A 20,964-nucleotide genomic window follows, 5' to 3' on the forward strand; every position below is an offset into this window, starting at 1 on the left:
TCCCTCGCTGCTCAGTCACGGAGAGGGAAAAAACCCTCTCCGTGCTGCCAGGGAGCTCCCCTAACCGGTCCTGGGGTCTCAGATCTCCAAAATGACCCCCAAGGACCCAAAAGATAGGTCGGCGCCCCGTCCTCAGATTACGATCTCAGCGGGCGCCACCATCTTGGACATGCGCAAAGCCAGAAATATAAATATTTTCAGCTAAGAACAACTACAACAGCATCGATACGGGCAGATAAAGCTTCCTAACACGCACAAAAGTACACACATATCAAAGAGTGTAGATGAATCTCCCTGAAATGGAGTGAAAAGGCCTGAAGGGTAACTTTTGCTGGCAATCTGGGAATGTCAGAGGTCAACACTTCTTTGGGCTATTTTGATTCTCAGTATGCAGGATTTAAAAGATAACATTCGGTACTAGGCTCAAACTAGAAAGAACCACAGATGGTGAAGGGACATGAGATGTGTCCACATCTCTTGGTCCTGGATAGTGTTGGAGATGGGGATGTCAGTAGAAGAGAGTTGAACTCTTCTACTGGAGAGGTAGCAGCCACCCTAACCTTAACCCTAACCCCCACTTATCAACAGCAGATCTGCTCTTTTGAATTGGTTCTACTTCTGGCTGCCTCCAGTGGACTTATCTCCTCTTTTCCTGGCTCAAATCCACCTACCCACAGCCTTTAAAAGGATTATTAAGCTTCAGTTGACTGGCTCATGCACAATCCATTATTTCCGTTGCTTTGCCTGTTTTAAATTGCAAGAGGGTATACTAATTGGAGGAGCAGTATTTCTTTGTTTGCTTAAATTTTAGCAATGTATAAATCATTTTTAAATGACTCTGGGAAAATTTCAAAAATATGAACATCAAAAAATTCACTGTTCAAAAACAGTTCAAAAACTCTTGAAAGTCCACTAAGTTTGTGTTAAAATATACATGACAAACCTTCTGAAAGGGGAATGCCTAACTAAATATATTCGCTGCATATATGGAAGCAACATGAGCAATCTAATCTAACATATTAGACTAACACATCTCTGAAAAATAGAAGATGTTACTAGGCCTTCTGAAGCTGTGAAACTGGAGTCTAGCTTCTTTTTTTTTAATGTGCTAAGAGAGATAAAGTAGGAAGATGCATGTTCAGCAGCTATAATCCACAATAGTCAGCTCTTGTGGCTCTTATGACCCTGACAGAGGATTTTTGCTGATGTGTGCACCCTAGTATTTGTTCATTATAAATCTCACTTACCTGTCCTCCAGGACATTTCCTAATAAATCCAAAAACTCAGTTTAGGCTAGTCAATAAATATCTGGCAAATGTATTCCTGGTGGAAACCTAATACTACTATTAAATGTATAAACAGGAAAACATTTATAATATTAAGCATTATTATTGCTAGGTAATGCTTGTTAGAAAATGGGAGGAATACACGTATCAACCCAGTTGAAATTCACATTTCATTAAAAAGATCAGACAACTATTTGTCGAGGATGATATACACTCTTCTGCCATGGGCAGGGGATTGGATTAGAACAGCAGTCCCCAACCTTTCTATCTTGGCAGCCAGGCAGGTACATGCATGTATGCACAGCATGGTGGTGCGAGTGGCAGGTGGGTGCACCCTCCGCTCATTTGAATGGAGCTTCATGCACAAAGCAGAGGGCACTTGTGCTCATGTGTGAAATTCCACTTGTGTGAGTGCTTGCACACAAAGCTCCGTTCACATGAATGGAGCTTCGCATGTGAGCACAAGTGCCCTCCACTCCAGCCCCCTCCGCTTGCGTGAGTGGAACTTCATGGACAAACACGAGGGCCCACCACTCACGGGAGTGGAGTGGATGCACTTGCTCATTGCTTGCGTGGCCCGGTTTTGAACAGGCTGGGGCCCAGTAGTGGATTAGAAGACCTCCAAGGTCCCTTCCAGCCCTATGAAGATATAATGGATAGTGACATGTTTGAAGAGGGTCTGAGTTCTAGTTTATATCCCTAGAAACCTTGGGACAAACAGAACAAAAAAAATTATCTACTGGTTGTATTGTACATTATAATCTGCTATTATTTTGATTTTTATTAAATCCAGTGTTTGTTTTAAGTATTAGTGAGCTTAGCTTGAGGAAAACTGGAAGCGTCACTTAAATATCTCTTTTATCATTTACATGTTAATATCTCTGATTCTAACAAAGTAAGCTTTAATTTAGACTGTTGGTTTTGCAATTCCATTTAGAAAGTAAGGAATTATTACAGATTTCTGTGACAGCCCACCTAACCAGTCATACTCTGAGCAGCAATGCAAAAGATGGAAATGGGTATTATGACATTTCACACCAAAATTCTGGATATTGTCCCCTAATGCCTTTGGAAAAGAAGAGAAATGCAATTTTAGACTCTCATGGGCTTGGAACACATTAAGAAAGCTAATCAGAAGTCTGTAGGCCACACCTTCTAGAGAGGTCTCCAGTGTGAGACTCCACTCTCAGAGTGTGTCCAGAAGGAAACCATAGTTGCTGGTATCAAAATCCAGGTCTGAAACAGGATTGAAATGGCTGGAGATAATACAAAGTGCTTGGAATTAAATGTTGCCTTAAAGCAGTTCAGACTAATGTTATCAGGCACAGCAAAAGCAGCTTTCTATCAGATGCAGGGCAGGGCAGGGTGAGAGGCTGAGGTTTTTCACATCATCTGCTGTCTGGTCTTCAGAAGTAATGTAGTCCAAATACAAGCTTATCTTCTCAGTGAGAAGTAGATTATAGCTTTGGGAGTCATTGGGATTATCCTGATAAGTATTTGTACTGTATATCTAACTGGAGAAAGGATGCAAGCTTTTCCCTGTGAAAGGTTTTTCAGAACTGAGTATACTTTCCCTTTGAGAACAAAGGAATACCTGTTTTGTTAAAGAAAGTGAGGTACAGCACTTTGCTTATCTCTTCCCATTTTGTCAGACCTTTTTGTAGGTCAGTAAAACATTTATCTTTTAAAATTTTATGTCATCGTTTGTCCCATCACATTCAGAAGTGATGCCTTTTTAACATCTGTTGCAAGCCAAGTACCCAGGTCCTAATACTCAAGGCAGTTTTCAACCAATTCAGATGCCTACTTTGCCCCTACATTTTATTTTATTTTATTTATTTATTTTATTTTATTATTCATATTTCTATGCCGCCTACTCTCCGAGGACTCTGGGCGGCTTACACCAAAGACAGTATACTAAATAGCATATTGCCCCCAACAATCGGGGTCCTCATTTTACCCACCTCGGAAGGATGGAAGGCTGAGTCAACCTTGAGCCGGTGAGATTTGATCCGCTGATCTGCTGAACTAGCAGTCAGCTGAAGTAGCTGTAGTACTGCACTCCACTGCGCCACCTCGGCTCTTCTTGTGCTGTTTTATACAAACAGCACCAGCACAGGCCCCAACAAGCACGCAGTAAAAATCAGAGGCACCTTCACATGCTCTCTGTTCCATCCTCTGCCAGTAATGCCCCACACCCATATGCACACATGCATATATGCACACATTTTTAAACAGGAAGATAACAACTAATAAAAACTAATATAACATAAGAAAGAAAAAGAAAGCAAAGAGCAAAAAGTACAAGAACAGAAAACAAATTGAGGCAGAATAGAAAACAAAAAAGATCTAAAGAAATGGCTTCAATATTCTTCACAGCAGTTATAAGTACAACTATATTTTAACTCCACTCTCTAAAGTTACATCATAATTTCTTTCTATAATCTACCCTATCTAATAATCAAGGCCATAAATCACATGGGATTTCTTTTTTATTTTTACACAAAATATCCAATCACCAATAAATGTAGATGGTATCATTTCTCCACTGAGGGAAGTTAATTTAGCCATCTCAGCAATTTTGCCAATCATTCTTCCATAGTTTGTCTGCCAAAACTGTGCATATAATAATCTTGCTGCAGTAATCATATATTGAAATAATCTTCCATGTTTTTTCTAACTGATTATCCATTAGTCGTAAAAGGAAAAGTTATGACTTCAGTTGAATATTAATCTTTAAAATCCTCTGTATCAAAGTATTTGAATACTTTTTAAAAAGCTTTTTTACAAGTCCACCAAGCATGATAAAATATCCCTTCATGTTGTTTGCATTTCCATTCATACATTCTAGATAATTTTTCTGGCATTATAAACCAACAAATACAACAAATACATCATTAAAAAAATATCTTTAAGAATATAACACAGTGTAAATTTCAACCCTTTTAATCACATATTTTCCCATTGGTCCATCTATATATTATAGCCAAACTTCTTAGCCCACATTCTTTAACTTGTTCATCCTGTTTCAAATTTCAGCAAAGGTTTACTTATTTATTTATTTCCCACCTTTATTATTTTGATAAAAATTCAAAATGCTAACGTACCTAATATGCCTTTCTCTTCCTATTTTCCTCGCAACAACCCTGTGAAGTGAGTTGGGCTGAGAGAGAGAGGGACTGAGTGACCCAAACTCACTCAGACTAAAACTCACAGTCTTCTGGTTTCTAGGCCTGTACCTTAACCATTAGGCCAAATAGGCTCTCTATTATACATTTTCATCTACATCACTTTATACATTTTAGTAATTACATGTTCATCATCAGTGCACACTTGTACTTTAAATTCTGTCTTACTTTGCTCCGCACCATAAATCTTTTGGTTCATTTTAATCTTTCTGATAAATGTAAATGGGAAAACCATTGACAATTATATTCTTCTGCTATTAATTGCTCTCTTGATTTAGTTTTAAATTCCCCTTGATGGCTTTCCAATAATTTCTGATACGTCAACCATTTGTCCTTGTCTGCTGTTTCTCTTCTATAATATGCTTCTTGAGCTGAGATCTATACTGGTGTTTTGTGTGTGGGTTTATATCTATTCCATATTCTCAATATGGCATGTCTAATAAAATGATTTTTAAAATCCGAATTAACTTTATTGTACCATAAATATCCATAAATATCCATGCCATCTAAACCTCAGGCCGTGACCAAGAAACCAAAAGTTTCTTGTTTCTCAGCAAATATCCATTATTTCATCTATATCAAACAAGCAGCAAAATGTAATTTCAAATATGTTAAATCCAATCCTCCTCTTTCTTTTATATCTTATAACACTTCATATTTGATTTACGATTTCCCCTCCTTTCTATATGAATTTAGATGTATCTTTTTGCCATTGTTTAAACGGTAAACAGATGTCAAAACGGCTATTATCTGAAACGGAAGCATCATTCTTGGCAAATCATTCTCCCCAAAGTGTCATTTTTAATTTTCCCACTTTATCATGTCCTTCTTAATTTCATTCTATGTCTTAACAAGATTATTTTCAAATAGAGGACAACTTATATTTGTCATAATAATACCCAGGTACTTTACCTTTTTCTCAATCTTAAAATCAGTTTTTTACATCAGTTTATTTGAATTTATAATTTCATATTTTTTGTTAACATCTTTGTCTTCTGGTTATTACAGATAGTCCTTGATTTACAAGCATTCATTTAGTGATTATTTGAAGTAACAACAGCACTGAAAAAAAAGTGACTTATGACCATTTTTACACTTACAACAGTTGCAGCGTCCCTAAGGTCATGTGATCAAAATTTGGAGTCCTGGCAACTGGGATGTATTTATGATGGTTGCAATGTCATGGGGTCACATGACCACCATTTGTGAACTTCTGGCAAACCAAGTCAATGGGGAAGCCAGATTTAGTTAACAACCATGTTACTAACTTAACCACACTGATTCACTTAACAACTGTGGTAATAAAGATTATAAAAGGGGGCAAAACTTACTTAACAAGTGTCTTGCTTAACAGTGGAATTTTGGGGCTCAATTGTGGTCACAAGTCGAGGACTACCTGCAATCTGAAAACCTGGTAATATACCAAAATTCTTTAACTTCTTCCTAATTAATCTTCTAAAATCTGTATTTGCAGAGCATTTTAATCTCCCTGGCCACTCTGTGGCTGACTTCAAAGTCTCTGTTTTAGAAAAATGTGACTTTAACTGTGCCATCAAGCAGAGCATTGCTGAAGCCATAGACGTAAAGTTTTCAGGCAACTCAAAAGGTCTCAGTGTCAGCCCTGGAGTCCATCTTTTTCTTTGGATCTTCAGGGCTGCCACACTTAGTGCTGTGGGAAACTGGGAGGGGGGGGATAGGATAGAATGGTGGAGATATTTAGCCAAAATATTTATTTATTTATTTATTAGTTCAATTTATATGCCGCCTTTCTCCGAAGACTCAGGGTGGCTTACAATGCACTTATAGCAATAGCCTTCATTCTTTTTGTATATACCTGCTTATTAGGGCTTTTGACCCCCCCCCATAAGCGGTGTTTCTACAAAGTCAGCTTATTGCCCCCACAATCCGGGTCCTCAATTTACCTACCTCGGAAGGATGGAAGGCTGAGTCAGCCTTGAACCTGGTGAGATTTGAACTCACACTAATTGCAGGCAGCTGGCAGCTAAGTGCTACATAACAGCACTTAGTCCGCTGCACCACCAAGGCTCTTTCCTTTCTCAGAGTCAAGGACATCTGGGCCTGCACCTGGAGTGGCGTGACTGGGAGGCATCTCCAGTTGGGACAGTGCATTGATTGGACCATGTGATGAACAAGTGGTGCAGGAGGAAGGGACTTGGACTTTCCTTTGGGTGGGGAAAACCTGGAAGCTTTCAGATTTGGGTTTTCCCAAATGTGCCAATATGACATCTCTAATAAAATGGAACTTTGAGGAATTTCTAGCCTCGGAGTCTTCTTTCGTTGGGGGGTGTCACTTGGAACCCTGACAATGAGTTTTTAATCCACTATACTTGTTAATTGCTGAAGTTACTAGTACTGTGTGTCACGTGTAACCTGCATCTGCATAACCAACCTGTGTTCCCTTTCCTCATTCCCCGTTTAAAGACTTCATCTGTCCAGCCACTCTATGTAGTTGATGAGGTGAGCTCAATCTCACGAAGGCAGAAAAGATGTTAGACTCCTCCTGTGTTGTTTTCTCAGGCTGATCAGAGTTTTCCAAAGCCTGTTTCAGGCCTCATACTAAAAACCAGTCACTGGATTGATTTGGGGTTGACCATAATTTTTCTATATGTATCTTCAACAAGGTGCATCTAGATTCCAGTGCTAGCTCGACCATTAACGAAAATCTCAGGCTCTCCTGCTCCCGAAGAGTTGCCAAAGGGATTATTGAGAGCACATTTTAAAAACCAGGCTTTAAAAAAGTCTTTATGCATGTTGTCATGATAGGCTCTTATTTATTTTCATTTATTTATTTATTTTCATCTGGATACTGCAGATTCTGCATAAAACTGAAAACGGTGAGTTGGCATAAACTAAAGTTGAATCAAAAGTAAGCTATGGTTTTTCTTATTACATAATAGCAAGAACAGGATTAACTGCTGTAGAAGGCAATAGCTGCTTCCATTGCTGAGTTGGACTATTTTTGTAGATAGGTCATTTGCTTTTGGAGTGGAAAGTATAACATATAGATCAGTGACTACAGAACAAAATGCCCAGCATATATACTAATTCTAAAACGGAAGTGAAATCTTTACCAAAAGTTGAATTTTGACATTGGGTTGTGAAGGCATAATAACTATACTGGAGAAGAACTTGGACTGTGGATCTCACAAGAGCAGAGTTTTGCCTTTAGTGGCAGGTTCTGGAATCTGTCCATCATTTGCCACACAGAGGGCATGAAATGGGGAGTATTTTAGCACTGGGCCAAGGTAGATGGTGGGAACGAGGCAAGTGTTCACTAACCTGCCTACCGATGACACTCATCCCTTTACAAAGCTAAGTCCCAGCTGTTTGATTTTTTCCCTTAGCATTTTCAAATCCCAGCAAATTAATAAACCCAGGGGAGAAACCTTAGAAGAGACGCCACCCCATTCACCCACTCTGTTTCTTTTCTACCTTGGATTTAAATCTCTCTTCTAGAATTAAAAGAATTCAAGCTGGTCAGCAAGCAGAAAATATTCTCTGAAGATTGAAAAAGAAACTAAAACTGGAGCATATTTAAATCAAAAAGATCATATAAATCATTTGCTTTTTGGAATATTTCGCATGTAGAGTATTTACTATAGAAAGATTGCCTTTTTTAGGATGTTTGCAGGTTCTGGGAGAAACTGTCATGCATCTGCTGCTGTTTGTTATTGGCAGTTGGGGTCTGATTTTTGTTTTAACTCTGAACATAGGCAGAAAGCAGAAGTCATTAATACATTTTTCTCTTTTCTTTTTCTTTTTCCAGATCATCAGAAACTAGAGCGGGAAGCTCGAATCTGCCGGTTATTAAAACACCCAAATATTGGTAAGTGCCATTGCAACAGACCTTCAAAGGAAATGAAACTTGTCAAAGTCTTCTCTTGTGAGAGTGGTGAGCCAGAACTATGGCAACCATTTTGGATAGACAGGGTGAGTGTACTTTGTGCTGAAGGGACTCCTCAGAAAACTTGCCTTTGGTTATGAAGCATTTCCATCTGTCCTCTGCTTAGACAGATATTTCACCCAAGAAAATGAACTGCACTATTGTTCCTCCCTCAATTCAGCTTCTCCCATGAACAAAAAAAAAAGACGTGTTTCCAGAATGTTCTGTTCTAACCTTGAAAGGGGCCTTTCCAATCTCAGAACAGACTATTAGAAGTCTTTTAGAATGGGTCCAACCTTAAAATGGGTCTGTCGATTTCAGGTTTTGAGGTCAAACCACTTCAGAATGATCCTCTTTCGGTGTTGGGTCACTTCTCATAATTGCTTGACATACTGTGCACCTCACTGGAGAGTCCCTGCCTTCGTTTGCATTTTCTTGTTCTTCCATTGGAATGAAAGCTATATTAGATATAGAAAAACTGCTTTACTAGGTCAAAATAAACATTCCTGTAGTTCATTCTTCTCTTCCTTAGAACAAACAACATTTCTTATGGAAGCTCACCAGAGAAATAAGGTGGTTGCAGAGGTGAAATGCTCCCGGTTCGGACCGGATCACCCGATCCCGTAGCGATAGAGGCGTTGGTTCAGAGAACCGGTAGCAAAAATCCCTGACCCCCCCCCCATGCCCAGCTGAGCCGCACAATCATCAGAGGCTTTTTTTTTTTACTTTTAAAAGCATTTTTTCTACAACCTCTTTGGCCAAAAAAATGCTTTTAAAAGTTAAAAAAAAAGCCTCGGATGATCGCGTGACTCAGCTGGGATCCTCAAAGGCTTTTAAAAGCATTTTTTCTACAACCTCTTCAGAGGTTGTAGAAAAAATGCTTTTAAAAGCCTCTGAGGATTCCAGCTGAGTTGCCTGATTGGCAGAGGCTTTTTTTCTTTTAAATGCCTCTGACGATCCAAGCTGAGTTGCCTGATTGTCAGAGGCATTTAAAAGAAAAAAGGCCTCTGCCAATCAGGCAACTCAGCTGGGATCGTCAGAGCCTTTTGAAAGCCTTTCGCCGAAGAGGTTGTAGAAAAAATGGTTTTAAAAGGAAAAAAAAAAGGCCACGCCCACCCAGTCACATTACCCACCACCACCACCAAGCCACGCCCACAGAACCGTTAGTAACAAATTTTAGATTTCACCACTGGGTGGTTGTGTAATTTTTGTATTTCAGTGTCTGATCTTTAAAGCAAAATTACTGTTTGGGTGGTGATTTGATTCAGTTGTTGTACTTCATAGCTGTTGATCGATCCACAGCCATTGTGCTTGAATCTCTTCTGCATTTCAAAAACCTAGGTATCTAAAGGCTGCCACTATTCCAGGATGGTATTTTAATTCTTTGCCCACTGTTTTTCTCTTTCTCTTTTATTGCAATAACTTTGCTTGCAATTTCCAAGATCAGAGAATCTGTATTTGGTGTATTTGCTGTCCTTTCCCATCTAATTTAGTCCTTCTAAATTCTGTTGAAATAAGATTTCAAAAATGTTGCACAGGGAACATTGGGATCCAGTTCAGAAATAAATCTTGAAATGCCCAAAAGAATTGTCCACATACTTAGAAATGGGGCAGAATTACCATAAACTTGAGATTGGTGTGTTTATAAAAGGACATAGCTGCTTACCCTCTAGATTACAGTTTAACAGGTCAGCTTGAACAGAAAAGACCAAGGACTTTCGATGATTCGTCCTTTCAGGTTCTTTCCTTGTTCTGTGTCTTGCTATTTCGGCTACATTAGAATAGAGCAAGCAAAGCAAAGTCAGTTGTCTGCGATAATATGAGGATTCCTGCTCTGAGCAGGAGGTTGGACTAGAAGACCTTGAATGCCCCTTTCAACTCTGTGATACTTTGCCTCCCTATCCTTCTGTGGTCCCTGGCACACAGGACAAGTAGTTGCCAAAGTTCTGGGAAATGTAACATACAAATGTACTTAGCAGTGTTTGACCCGTCAGTAGGACTGAGGACAATTTCCCAGCTTGCCTGTCTCTCTCAGAAGCAGAGATTGTGAAAGGAAAGGAAAAAAAAATCTAAGATGGAACCTTCTGATGCTGGAATAAGCTGTTCTCAATTCAGAATGGCCAGGGTTGCTCTCAGCACATTCTGAGCAGGAATATTTTGTGTTGTCCCAGTAGACAACTGTTTTTCTGACAGCAGCCATGTTCTGTTACCTTCAGGAGTTGGTAGCTGTATGGTATAGGGAGCTGAAGCAAAGTGTAGTAATATAAACCATTGTCTCGGCACTTTTTCTCCTCGCTTCAACAGTTAGCAGACCATAGGAAAATGCTTATTAGAAATTGGAATTTACCTGTTACCAAAGAATTTTGGAATTAGACTGAAGACTACAAATTGCCTACTCCAATCTTAACTGCATTATTTTGTAATGTAATGTAAACAAGAACATGGAAGGCTAGAAGAGAATTGCCTATTATCTGTAATTTTGCAAATATCTCACTCACGTATACAGCTTTGCAAGCTGGACAGTCTTTGTTTGCCAGATTCATTATGTCTCTTAAGAAACATTATTCCTCTCCAAGGATTTACACTGTAAAAGGCTTACCTGTACTTTTCAGTATATAAGACGCACTCTCCCCCCCCTAAAAGTGGGTGGAAATATCTGTGAGTCTTCTACACTGAATGTTGCCGAAACCCCGCCGACCCGCTGGCCCCCACCCTTTGGCCGTTTTCAGCCTCTGTGTGTCGCATTTTCAGCCTTGGCACACCCTGTTTTACACCCGTTCCAGGCTGCGGAGATCGCCACAGCACATCACTGCCGATCGCCGCCTCCTTGCATCACATTTTCGGCCTCTACGCATCAAATTTTTGTCTGGTTCCAGACTGCAAGGATCGGTGGCAGGGGCAGTGATCCCCACCGCCTGAAACTGGCCAAAAATGCGATGCGCGGAGGCGGCAATTGGCAGTGATGTGCTGTGGTGATCCCTGCAGCCTGTAACGGTCTAAAACGGAGCATGCAGAGGCCGAAAACGCGACATGTGGAAGCCAAAAACCTGACACGCGGGGGCCAAAAACGCAGCACCCGGAGGCAGCACTGGGCTGTGGCAATCCATGCAGCCTGGAATAGCTAATTGGTGGTATTCCGGGAGGCCGATCCAATTGCCAATCAGCTGCTCGTGCTGAATCAGGCTGCGATAACGTGCTGAAGCTGACTAGGCTGTTTGCTGCAAGGATGCTAGCCAGATGAATATCGATGGATGATGGTAGGCAGAGGCAGAATTTTTTTTCTTTTTTTTCCTCCCCCAAAACTCATGTGTGTCTTATACTCCGGAGTATCTTATACTCCAAAAAATATAGTACTTTAGTGAACCAACTTTGGGGCTCGGAACTATGGATATTTAGTGCAATTCTTTTTAACAGAGACTTGCTGTTTGATATGACTTGCTTTCCCAGAACTCTTAGATTATTCTTTGTTTTGCATTCAGATCAAAATGCTTTTAAACAAGCACCTAAGTTACAAACTTCCTAATTCTTGGACCAATAACTTCTGAATCAGAAGAACTGGTAAAATGTATTTATTGAGATTCCTCGTCTCTTGTCGGAGTACATTTCCAACTAGTTCTCTATTTCCATACTTTTCATCTTGTGCAACAGATTTATTTTCTCTCCTTTAGAGGAACAGGGAACCTGATAATAACCCGTTGGAGGGATATAACAAAGTACTAATGAAAACATGCAGTCAAATCATGGTGACGGTTTTCATTTTAACCAAGGAGGAGGAAGAATAGAATTTGTCCCAGTAAAGTCATTAACTTTAGCAAACAGCAGGAGGACTGTTATTTATTCTTGAAAACCTTTGGAATCCCCCATTCACTCTCACATCCTTCTCATTGTAGTTCATTGATTGGAAGGAGGAGAAAATTAAAAGAGAAAGAAACTTTAATTTGGGTTTGCTTTATAGGACCAATTATCATGATTGTACCGTATCTCTGAGTCAACAATTTGGGTTATACCTATTCCTAATTTGTAGTTTGAACAGAAAAACAGGGCAGTCACTAAAGCAGTAGCTTTGTTCTGTTCCTGGATCTTTAGTCTTCTTCAAAATATCATCCATTTTCCCAGTGTTCAGATACATTGCACTGTGTTCTCTTGCCAACAAGAGCTGGCCATGGAAAGCAGGTGTAGAAAAAGGCAGCAATTAGTTCTATGTTTCCCACGTACCCCAAAGTATCAGAAATTCCTTAGGACTCAAATGGAATTCCAACAACCTATCCAGCATTTTGGAAGGTACTATTTCCAAGCTCTTGGAGACTCACCATAAGTTCAAGTGCTGACTGGAAAACTGCTCTTACTCATCAAGAGGGCCTTGGATGGCAGGTAGATAATTATGGATGAGGGCCCTTGGTTTCACATATGAAGCTTTCCCAGCGGCTGGACAGAGACTTGCCTGGACCAAAAGGTCTTTCTTCACATTCTGAGAAGAAAGACAGTCCGGAAATGTTTCTCTTGAGGAACTGGGCCCTGTTTGAGAATCTCCTGCTTCTTGGGGTTCCAGAACCTCTTCCAAAGAGGTGCTGGGCACATGAGATCTGCTTAATAAGTATTTTTCTGACTTCTGGTGCAGCTGGTGTGTTGACAGTGCCCTGGAGGCGTGTAACAATAATGATGCTTTGAACGGGCTGGGCTGTGTGTCTAAAATACATACATTAAAATATGTTACCATGCTTCAGTCCTGCCCTTAGTAAACAATGATTTGACTTGGCTTGTCCTGGTTTCTCCCTAGTTTTGATAGAGAGAATTGCTGGAAATTATTTTATTTGTTAGGCCGATTTAAAGCAACATAGGATGAAAGCACAGCATTATCAAGTGTAGATAGGTCATGACTAACTTATCTCATTGACTTCAGTGGGAGTGCAGTATGACTATGCTCTAGGATAGATCCAACCTATAATTAAAACAAATAAAATTTGCTAAAAATAACCACAATAAAGGCTGTTTGGTGTGAATTACACAAGAGTTTATTGCAAAATTAATTAGAAGCATTAACTCCCTGCATGTTAGCATTTGCTAACAGAAAAGGCATCTCATCAATCAGTCATGAAATAGAAGCAGAATTCTATATCTTTGCACAGAAGACTATTCCAAACTTGTTCTATTCTTCTCTTTTTCCCTCCTCACCCTCTTCATTAGATGAATAAGGTAGCATGGATCTGGGGCTCTACATATTGAAGCAAGAAGGGAAATCAGTAAAGAAGAATATTTGTAACTCAGGGTTGAAATGAGGGTCCTTCGTGTTTTCCAGTGATGGCTGTATCATTGTCCAGACATGGGTTGCTTCAGTCAGATCTGCTGTTGGCTGAGTCATAGTTTTTTGACCATGCCCCTTGCTCCTTCCTTTCAGGCTCAGTTTTGACTCAGTCAGCCTGAGAGAAACATCTCTTGCAGATCTGGCTCTCAGCCCAGGTCTGTCCAATTCCTTTATTCTATTGTGAGTTTTTTGACCTTTATTTTTATTTTTCTCATTTTCTTTTTACAAGGGTACTGGTCTACTAGACTATTTAATTATCTGAGCCTACCGGTTTACCCAGCCTCTTTTGGAGCGTCCTGGTCTACCAGGCCTCTTCTTCGCTCCTGACGGCCACCATTTTGGGCGGCTCCCTTTGCACAGCCATTTCAATCTTTTTGGGGAGATCTGAGTCCTTTACCACCAACGAAGCGGCACAGGGGACTCAGAACGCTGTACCACCAACTTTAAACAGTGAATCCTGGCGGCAGCTCCAGGATCGCTTATTTCGGCCGCCGCCACCCTCAGCTCCCCAAAACACCGACAATCAGCTGTAGGGTGGCCTTTTGAAGCACCACGGCATATTTAAAGTGCATTTTTTGCCGCTTTGCCACCAACAAGCTTGGAAGAGAAGTTTGGAAGATAATTTCCTCAATTCTCTCATACCACCAACGAAGTTTCTTCTAGTGGAGAGTTGCAAAGTTACTCCTTGCTCTCTCCCTGTGGCATATTCCAGCCATCGGTTCCTGGAATCGTGACTGTGGGCGCTAGATAGTGACTGATTCTAGGGTCACCTGGACAGTCACTTTTTGAGCAGAGTACGTCCTGCATACGTGTGTGCTGGCTGACATTGGTCTTGTCCGACATAGCCGCCACCGTTTACTCCTCCACGTGGCGAAAGTGAAACTACTTCTTCTCCAGCCGACAACTTGGTCGCAGTGAGTATAAATTCAAGATGGCGGATCACTCTTCCCAAGGGGAGGGATCTGGCAAGCCCATGAGAAAGAAAGCTACTTGCAAACACAAGCACATTTCTAAAGCGGAGGAAAAAGATTTGGAAAGAAGGCACAAATTCTTAGAGAAGCAGATCACCAAGGCTGTTACAGATATACCTGATAAAAAGGTTTCTACTCTTTCCACCACTCCTTCCCTCCCTATTTCTGCAGTTAACCAGGCTTGGTCATCAGAAGGGGAGGGAGGAGTTCTTCTTCATGAAGAACAAGGCACAATTCAAAATCCTTTTTGCATGCCAGTTGATTTACTCCTACAACTCCTGAATCTGGTAGGATTTTTACAACAACAACTTCTGCAAGGGAATCTCCCTTACCAGATAGACCCACAGAGGACCCATTTAAAATTTTACCAGAAGGATTACAAATCCTTATGGATCAGGCCATTGCCTCTCACATGGCCGTTGCTTTACAGGGTCATCACTCTGGCTCAATAATTTCAGAACGTTCTGCTCAAATCAGAGGTTCTCCTTCAGCTAGCCTTACTGGCTCACATTCTCCTGCAGCTTCCAGAGCAAGTGAGGCATTTGCCTTTGATGAAGAATGTCATTCTGACTTATCAGATGATGAAGGGGTGATTCCAGACACGCCTGCATTTACAGGTTTATTTCCCCCAAATAGATTCAAGTCCTTATTGCATAAGGCACGAATCACTGCTGCATTAAAAGAGGATGATTACCTCAAAGAAGCTCAGGAAGCTCAAAAGGGACAACCACAGGGCCTTTTCTCTGAGCCTCCTCCTGAACAGTGTTTTATTCCAACCCCACAACTGTTCATAGACATGGTCAAAAAGCAATGGTCCAGTCCTGCAACCCTATCCTCTGCACATGGTACAGATAAAAAGTATTATGCTGTAGCACCTAGGTTTGCTCAATTATTGCAGGTTCCTCCAGTGAACAGTCCTGTTGCAACTCTTTCCTCTTCCTCTTCCTATGTGGCAGGGGATACATCTGAAGGTCTACGACTGGAGGATAAGAAATTTGACATTCTCTTTTAAAAGGACCATAAAAGCTGCAGCATGGGAAATTCAAACGGCCTCCTCGGCCTCCTTTTTCAATAGAACCACCATTCTATGGCTTCAGCAGTTGCAGGCCAGGGTACCCCCTAGTGAGGCTTGCCTTCATCAGGATATCAACAAGATCATTGCTGCCACTCAATTTTCAGCTGATGCTTCTACAGCTTCTACAGTGTCAGCCCGCAGGCTGCTTTGGCTTCACCAGTGGCCAGCAGATCTCAAGGCAAAATGGCATTTGGCTGCAGCTCCATATTCAGCAGAGAAACTGTTCGGCGAGTCACTTGAGCCGCTTCTCATTGAGACACGTGACAAGCGGAAAATTCTGCCTTCAGCGACTAGACGTGCTGATAGAAGGTCCTCCCCATTCTACAGGAAGACGTCCTTCCGTGCCTATTCCCAGGGAAGCCCCTCCCATCAGGTTTACCTTCAGGGGTCGAACTGGCCATCGGACCATCAATCCTTTTGGGACAGGACCAAAGAATTCCCACAGTCTAAGTGGTCCTTTCGCAGCTCTGGCTACCGCCAATCCCACGGTCGTAAATGATTTACCGCCCACTCCTCCAGTTGGAGGCTGCCTGGCCCTCTTTGGGGACAGGTGGGAAAGCTCAACCCCAGATCTTTGGGTCCTCTCGGTAGTAAAATTTGGCCTTCCCCTAGAATTTCTCTCCCAGCCTCCGAACCACTTCATTCAGTGCCCTCCTTCAAACAGCAAGACCAGATGACAGCTGATGGAACAAGCTGTTCAACACCTCCTTCAGATTCACGCTATAGAGGAAGTTTCTCAAAGTCAGTGGAAGCAGGGCTATTACTCCATCCTTTTCGTGGTTCCGAAGTGTTCGGAAGGGTGGGGTGGAGAGCGATTCTAGATCTAAAGTCCTTCAATTCATAAACAGTCTCCTGCAGATTCAAAATGTGCTCACTAACCTCTATCCTTCAAGGGATTCATCCCAATGATTTTCTAGTTTCTATAGTTCTCATGGAGACTTACCTTCACATTCCCATTCTGCCAGCACATCGAAAGTACCAGCACTTCAGCTATGCAGGCAAACATCTGCAATACTGGGCTCTTCCCTTTGGACTGGCCAAGGTGTTTCACAAAGGTCCTGGCAGTCGTAGCAGCCCACTTACGGCTGAAACCGGTCAGACTCCAGGCATACCTGGATGACATTCTAATTCAGGCTCATTCTTACGACCAAGCCTTAAAGGATCTGGACCTCATAATTTGGACCTTGAATGATCATGGGTTCCTGGTCAACTACAAGAAAAGCCAGTTAGTTCTGGTCAGCAGAATTGTCCATCTTGGCGCCATCATCGATTCGGTGCAGGGAGCAGCCTACCTGTCCTTGGAACGAAGGTCTGACATACAGGAATTGGTGACCCAAATTCACAGGAACCCATCAGTTTCCTTGCCACTTTGTCCAACTCCTAGGCAAGATGGTCTCATGTGTTCAGATTGTTCCCTGGGCGCGCCTTCACGCTCGACATGTACAGTGGTTCCTGCTTCCCTTTCAGCAAAAGTGTCAGGCTCACACCATGACCATGGTCAGAGTTCCTCTTTCAGTCAGGTGATCTCTGCATTGGTGGACATCGCCTTCTCTAGACAAGGAATGTCTCTTTGCAGATCACAACAGACTCGTTCTCACCACAGCTGCCAGCCTGTCCAGCTGGGGAGCCCATCTCCAATCGCAGGTAGTGCAAGGCTGTTGGTCAGCCAAAGATCTACCCAACCCTATCAATTGGCTAGAGTTGAAGGCCATTCGCCTAGCCGTCAGACATTTTCAACAGACTATGCAAAACCACCATGTCCTGATATTGACAGACAACATTGCCACAAAGACACATGTCAATCGTCAAGGGGGGACTCGTTCGAGGCGACTCATGGAGGAATCATTTTGACTTGGCAAGTGGGCCAAGCAGCATCTCCTATCCATTCGAGCGGACCACATAGCGGGGATGGAGAACATCCACACGGATTTTCTCAGCAGGACTCAGATGGACAACGTCGAGTGGCAGTTCCATCCAAACATATTTCTAAAGATATGCAACAAGTTTGGAACTCCGACCATCGACCTATTCACAACGAACCTGAACAACCAACTTCCTCGATTCTTCTCAAGGTTCCCGACACCGGGGGCAGAAGGGGTCAACACTCTCCAACTCAAATGGCCACCCAGTCTTCACTACGCCTTTCCTCCACTACCCCTAATCCAGGCCCTGCTTCGGAAAGTCATCACCGACAGGGCGGAGATCATCCTGGTGGCTCCCCATTGGCCACGTCGCCCATGCTTTGTGGACCTGGTCAGTCTCTCCATATCACAACCTTGGAAGATTCCATCAGATCAGGTCATCCTGCGCCAGGGGGTCCTAATTCATCCAGAACCTCAGTGGCTCCAACTGACTGCCTGGCATTTGAAAGAGTCCTTCTAACACGAGACAATTATTCTGATAGGGTTATCCACACTGTACAAGCCTGCAGACATAGGTCCACAGTCAGGCTTTACAACGCCACCTGGTTAACCTTTTATAGGTGGTGTAAATCCCACCAGGTCAATCCGCTTTCAGCCTCCGTTCCTCAGATACTTGAATTCCTTCAGGATGGCTTAGACCATGGCCTGGCCCATAGCACCCTTAGAAGGCGCATGGCAGCCATCTCTACGGCCTTGTCCGGTACCACTGGGGTGCCCCTTACTCATCACCCAGTTATTAAAAAATTTCTAAGAGGCGCCAGTCTCTTACGGCCCTCTACAATACATAGGTACCCCACTTGGGTTTGACCAAGGTACTTAAGGCATTAACTGGGGCCCCTTTTGAGCCTCTCCGAACTGTCCATCTCCATTTCCTCACTCTGAAAGTAGCCTTTCTAGTAGCCATAACATCAACTCGGCGCATATCTGAGCTGGCAGCACTTTCTGTTAGAGAAGATCTCTGTGTTTTCCAACCAGACACTGTTGTCTTACGCCTGGACCCTTCCTTTATCCCAAAAGTAAATTCCCTTTTTCACAGGGCTCAGGAGGTTATTCTCCCTAATTTTTGTCCAAGGCCATCTCATGACTTGGAGCGGAGGTGGCACACCTTAGATGTGCGGAGGGCTCTCAAAATCTACATTAAGAGAACAGCCCCTTTCAGAAAATCTGAGGTTTTATTTGTTTCATTTTTCCCAAATTCGTTAGGGTATAAGGTTTCCTCCGTGACAATTGGTCGCTGGATCAGAGTTTGCATCGCCTCGGCATATCCAGGCACTTCCTGTTCCCAGATGCATCACTGCTCACTCCACAACTACCTCAGTGGCCTGGGCAACTCAAGCCTCCCTTGAGGAGGTCTGCGGAGCGGCCACCTGGTCAACTCCTTCACCATTTATTCGCCATTATAAATTAGATGTTTTTGCTTCAGCTGAAGCGTCATTTGGCAGGAGGGTATTACAACAGGTGCATCAAGCTGTGGTCTCTCCAGGCCCTTCGGCATCCCGCCCTTAGGACTGCCAAAACTTTGGTCTCAGGGCCTGTACTTGACTTTCTCTAATGTCCAAGGAGTTTATTTTTCCAGTTGCTGTATTGGACCGGTCCCTATCTCTAACGGTGTTGGTTCCTGTTGGAGATCTTTCTTGTGGCCCGTCTTCACCGAAACTGATCCTGAAAGGGAGGAGCAAGGGGCGTGGTCAAAAAACTATGACTCAGCCAACAGCTGATCCGACTGAAGCAACCCATGTCTGGACGATGCCACAACGTCCCTGAAAATCGTCATTCAAGGTAAGACCAATGCCTATTCTCTGACCTTGGTTCTTTTCTTGCAAATGTTTCATTACCCAAACTAGGCAACATCATCAGTGCAGTGTTGTTACCTAGATTGGGTAAAGAAACATCTGCAAAAAACAAGCTCAGAGAGCACTAAGGACCCCTTAAGTAGGGAAATGAGTTTGGATGCAGAGTAGTGGTTGTTTTCATTTCTTCATGGGCTGAAAAACATATATGTAGAGTTGACTTACTAAGGGTTGCTTTAAACAACTTTTGCCCCCTTTTAGGCTTAACTTTGCCTAATTTCCCCTCCACAGTTTTCCTCAAATTCTTCCTCCTTGGATTGGAAGTTGGCCATCTGTAAATAAAGGCACTGCCCAGTCAGGAGGGACAGTTATAGAAGTTGCCAAATGTGTTGCAGGAGCCCAGGTTGAAGGAGATTTTCAGATCATTCTCTTTCAGCCTAATCCAACTCAACAGGGTTACTCCTGTTGTGGGGAAAATAAGAGAGCATTATGTACAACATCTTGAGTGGTACAAAGTAAGGGCAGAATATAATCAAATAAATAACCTGATACCATCCGAAAACCTTCTACGGTGCTATTCTGTTTGGGAACAGTTGTATTACTTTTTATTCCATCTAAACTTGTATATTTATGTATACAAGTTTAGATGGCCTGTATATTTATATTTATATAGTTGCCTGTTTATTTATTCACACATAAAAGACAATTCCCTGGCTTTGCTGTCCTTTTGTTGTCCTTCCATTTTTTTCCCCTCTCCTCCAAGAATTAGAGTGGCAGTGTGATTCCCACTTCCCTTGATTTTGCTCACAAAGGAAACTTCATCTTAGATTGCAGTGATGGATCAATTATATATGGCTTTTATCTATGGAAATTCCTAGGTATACAAATAGCATTTAGTAATGGTTTGTTATACCCTATCTTGGAATGCATTTTTACATTAACACTTGTCAAATTGTGAACTTTAATTTAACTGTGAACTTGGAATTATAGCCACATATTTTCATATGTGATTGTCATGTTCATCCATTAAAAAAGTTTTGAACCAAAATCTTTAAGGTAAACTATAGGAATATTCCCCGTGTTAATTCTGCTATTAGTACCTAAAGCTTAACGTTAGGAGCAACTTTTTCCTAATAGTTGCCTATGCCAAGTCATAGTTCGTTTACTGCAGAATATGGCAGAACATTGAATCAACCATTAATGTAGAACGGCATGGAAGATTTAGCTTAGCTGAACTTCATCGGGGAAGTTGAACAGATGTATTACCTAGGGGTATAGTTTTTATTGAATATTGAATTTTAACTGAATTTTATTGGTATAAAAAAGTGAAGCCGAGAATATTCAGTTTCTTAGGCTAATTTATGGATTGATTCTTTAGCATCATTGTGCAAAAGGGGCACATTGTTAGCAAACAGCACAATGTTTGTGCATTTGCAATGTTGATAATGATGGTTAGTTTATAGTTTTACTCCATTTTTCTGATTTTAGTGCTTGTATACGACATGTATTTTGTTATAAAATAATAA

General features: G+C 41.9%; 1 protein-coding gene across 24 annotated transcripts in view; it reads left to right on the forward strand.

Moving 5' to 3' along the window:
- The window catches only part of CAMK2G (calcium/calmodulin dependent protein kinase II gamma), a 217,217-nt gene that overhangs the window by 94,557 nt on the left and 101,696 nt on the right, over positions 1–20,964 (forward strand). For all 24 annotated transcript variants that reach the window (XM_034435295.3, XM_060694160.2, XM_034435302.3 and 21 more), the window contains exon 3: positions 8,262–8,321. In XM_034435295.3, the coding sequence (XP_034291186.2) occupies positions 8,262–8,321 (60 nt within the window). The remainder of the gene's footprint in view (positions 1–8,261; positions 8,322–20,964) is intronic.

Source organism: Pantherophis guttatus, chromosome 6, assembly GCF_059756535.1.
Source record: "Pantherophis guttatus breed Tessera chromosome 6, ASM5975653v1, whole genome shotgun sequence".
In the NCBI taxonomy this organism is placed as follows: Eukaryota; Metazoa; Chordata; class Lepidosauria; order Squamata; family Colubridae; genus Pantherophis; species Pantherophis guttatus.